This window comes from Parus major, chromosome 17 (assembly GCF_001522545.3).
Source record: "Parus major isolate Abel chromosome 17, Parus_major1.1, whole genome shotgun sequence".
Taxonomy (NCBI): Eukaryota; Metazoa; Chordata; class Aves; order Passeriformes; family Paridae; genus Parus; species Parus major.
The window spans coordinates 9,556,525-9,559,178 of record NC_031785.1 but is presented as its reverse complement, the minus strand read 5'-3'; the positions used below and the strand labels follow the sequence as shown (position 1 = coordinate 9,559,178).

The 2,654-nt window shown below is 55.7% G+C and overlaps 1 protein-coding gene across 2 annotated transcripts in view; it reads right to left on the bottom strand.

Moving 5' to 3' along the window:
- Positions 1-2,394, bottom strand: part of RGS3 (regulator of G protein signaling 3) — a 59,994-nt gene extending 57,600 nt beyond the window's left edge. Inside the window, exons 1-3 of one of the 2 annotated variants that reach the window (XM_033518446.1) lie at positions 2,371-2,394; positions 2,068-2,243; positions 234-371 (exon numbers count right to left, since the gene is read on the bottom strand). In XM_033518446.1, the coding sequence (XP_033374337.1) occupies positions 234-371; positions 2,068-2,101 (172 nt within the window). In that variant the 5' untranslated portion in view covers positions 2,102-2,243; positions 2,371-2,394. Of the gene's footprint in view, positions 1-233; positions 372-2,067; positions 2,339-2,370 lie in introns of those variants that run through there. The other variant, XM_033518445.1, reaches the window with a different exon arrangement.
- Positions 2,395-2,654: the final 260 nt, after the last annotated feature.

The window sequence follows — 2,654 nt, the reverse complement described above, 5'->3', positions numbered from 1 at the left end:
CCCCAGAGGGGTCCTCACCGGGAGGCACCAGAGCTGAGCAGCAGCTCCGCAGGCTGTGGAGGAATGATGGAGAAGGTTTTTGGGGGGTTAAAACCCCTCTCCAAAGGCTGGGCTGTCCCAGAACTCTCCGGGATGATGAAGAACAAGATCTGCTGGACACACATCCCCTCCACACTGCCCTGGCCAGGGCTGAGCCCCGCAGCCCCCGAGCCCCTCCCGCACCCCCGGCTCACCTTTCCCTTTCACCCGGGCACGGCTGATCCTCCTCCTGCACCCCGGGGCTCGGCCCCGGCCCCCCGGTTGTCCAGCCCGGTGTGACCCCCTGGTCACTGCTGGCGGGTGCTCCAGCACCGGGCCACGCTGCCCTGTCCCTGCCAGGGAACACAGGAGATGAGAGAGGGACACCGGGGACACCACAGGCTCTGCTGGACCCCCTGTTTTACCTTCCACGGGGTTTGTCTCTACCTTGCCCCTCCCTGAGAGCACAGAGAGAGGAACGATGACAATTGACCCCATTGGGTGTCACAGCAGGAGAAAAACCCTGGTTCAGAGGGACTCACCCCTGGCAGGAGCCCCAGCTGCAGCCGTGGCCCTTCCCACCCCACACACCAAGTGAGACTCTGCTCAGCACACTTTATTTCAAAGAGATGACCAGTCCTGTCAGGGCTTTGTTAATCTGTAAGCAGCTGTCAGGACCCTGGAGATGCTGCCCTGAGCTGGGTGTTCAGGAAAGGTTTAGAATCACAGAATGGTCTGGGTTGGAAGAGACCTTAAAGACCTTCCAGTTCCATGCCTGATTCAATTATGTTGAAGAATATTCCAAGATATTCTCCCATCCTGCCCACAGGGAGGGTCTGGGGGCACCTCATCATCCCAGCCCTGGGGTCTGCAGAGAAACCTCACAATGGCTCAAGCTCCCTCTCTCATGGATGTGTTTATAACGCAGATGGAGAGGCCCTGGGGTCACAGCCAGTGCTGCTGTCACCTCCTGGACAGGAGGGTTGAGAAACAGCCCTGCCACGGTCCCCCTCTGTCCCTGGCCACGTGCCCCAGCGGCTCTGCTGATGCCAGAGCCCCACAGACACAGGAAAATGATGCCAAAGCTGTCCTGACAAGCAGGAACCAGCACACAGGATCACTGCTCAGGGATCCAGGGTCACTTCTAAGGCACTTTCAGAATAATCAAAAACTCTCCTTCATTTGTTCAGCTGAATCCATTTGCTGACATTCCCAGTGATCTCCATCTGCCACCCAACAAAATTAAAGCTTTATTTGCCCCTGGGGAAAACCAAACCAATCTGGGATTGGCTCAGCTCAGCCCACAGGACAGACAACGCCAAGCAGCCCTCTGAGCAAACAGCAAACAATTCCCTCCACAATCCCAGGTCTCCTGAACCTCTGGAATGGGAGCAGAGGTGGTACCTGCCCAGCCTTGCCATGTCCTGGTCCCCAGCACGGCACAGCACCCCAGCACCATGATTTGTGTGGCTCCTCTCAGCAGCTCTCCCAGCACACAGAGGTGTTTACACTCCCCCCTGTCTCCCAGGAGCTCCCCAGGCTCACACAAAGCCTCCTCTCTCCGTGCTTTCATTGCAAAAGGCTTTTGAGAGGCAAACAGGATGGTAATAAACGCTGTGTCTCTCCAGCTAAAGCAGGCAGTCTCACAGCTTTGGGTGAAAGAGTCCTGGGGGACAGGGCTTTCAGAATAATAATAAATAAATTATAGTAAAGAGTCTCTGTGGGTCTCCCAGGCCATGAAATTCCCCCCACCGGTCTCCCAGAGGGTGTGAGGCTGGCTGGCTGCAGAAATCACTCCTAACACACAAACCCAGGAGGTTCAAACCCACTCCATCCTGCAGCACAGAGATCCCTGAGATCAAACATGATCCCAGGCGGAGCTGGGCATCTCCAGCCCCCCACAAGAGGCACGGGGGAGATACAGACCCCCATCTCCTCCAGCCACCAGGATCTGGCTCCCACGACCCACAGAGCCATCATCCATCCCCCCATCCTCCCCCAGGGGAGTGAACAGTGCTGCAAAGCCGGGGGAAGCAGCGGAGCACTCACGCGTGAGCCCCGGCTCTCCCTGCTGCTGCTCCATGGCTCCCACGCAGGGACAGGATCCTCTCCAGCAGTGTCCAGCTGTGATCCCACTGCCACGAGCCTCTGATTGTGCTACCACTGCAGAGGGAGGGGGAAACACAGATCCAAACCAGTATATCCCAAGGGAGCACAGATCCAGTCTGGGAAGGTACAAATTAAATTGTAAGAGATGGTGGTCCTGCAACAGCCCTGTTCTCTCCTGGCTCCCAACAGCACAGAATCAACTCTTTCTAACTTCCCTCCTCACATTCCAGCCCCAGGACTGACCTTAACCCGCAGTTTTGTTGGAGTCTCCAGCAAACTGCCCATTCAGCTGGTTGGCCTGGGAGTTAATGACTTTCTTTTAAAATTTAACACCGTTCTCCATCACAAATTTCAGTCTGCCAGCACTAGGGTCTGCCTTTGGTTGGATATTCAAATCCAAACACGTGCTTAGACAGTTATTCCAGGCAAAAGGGTAACATATGCACACAGAAAATCCACAAGGTTGAGACTGCCTTTGGAACTAAACTAAATCAGGCTGGGAGAAATTATCTCTCTTCCCAGATGGT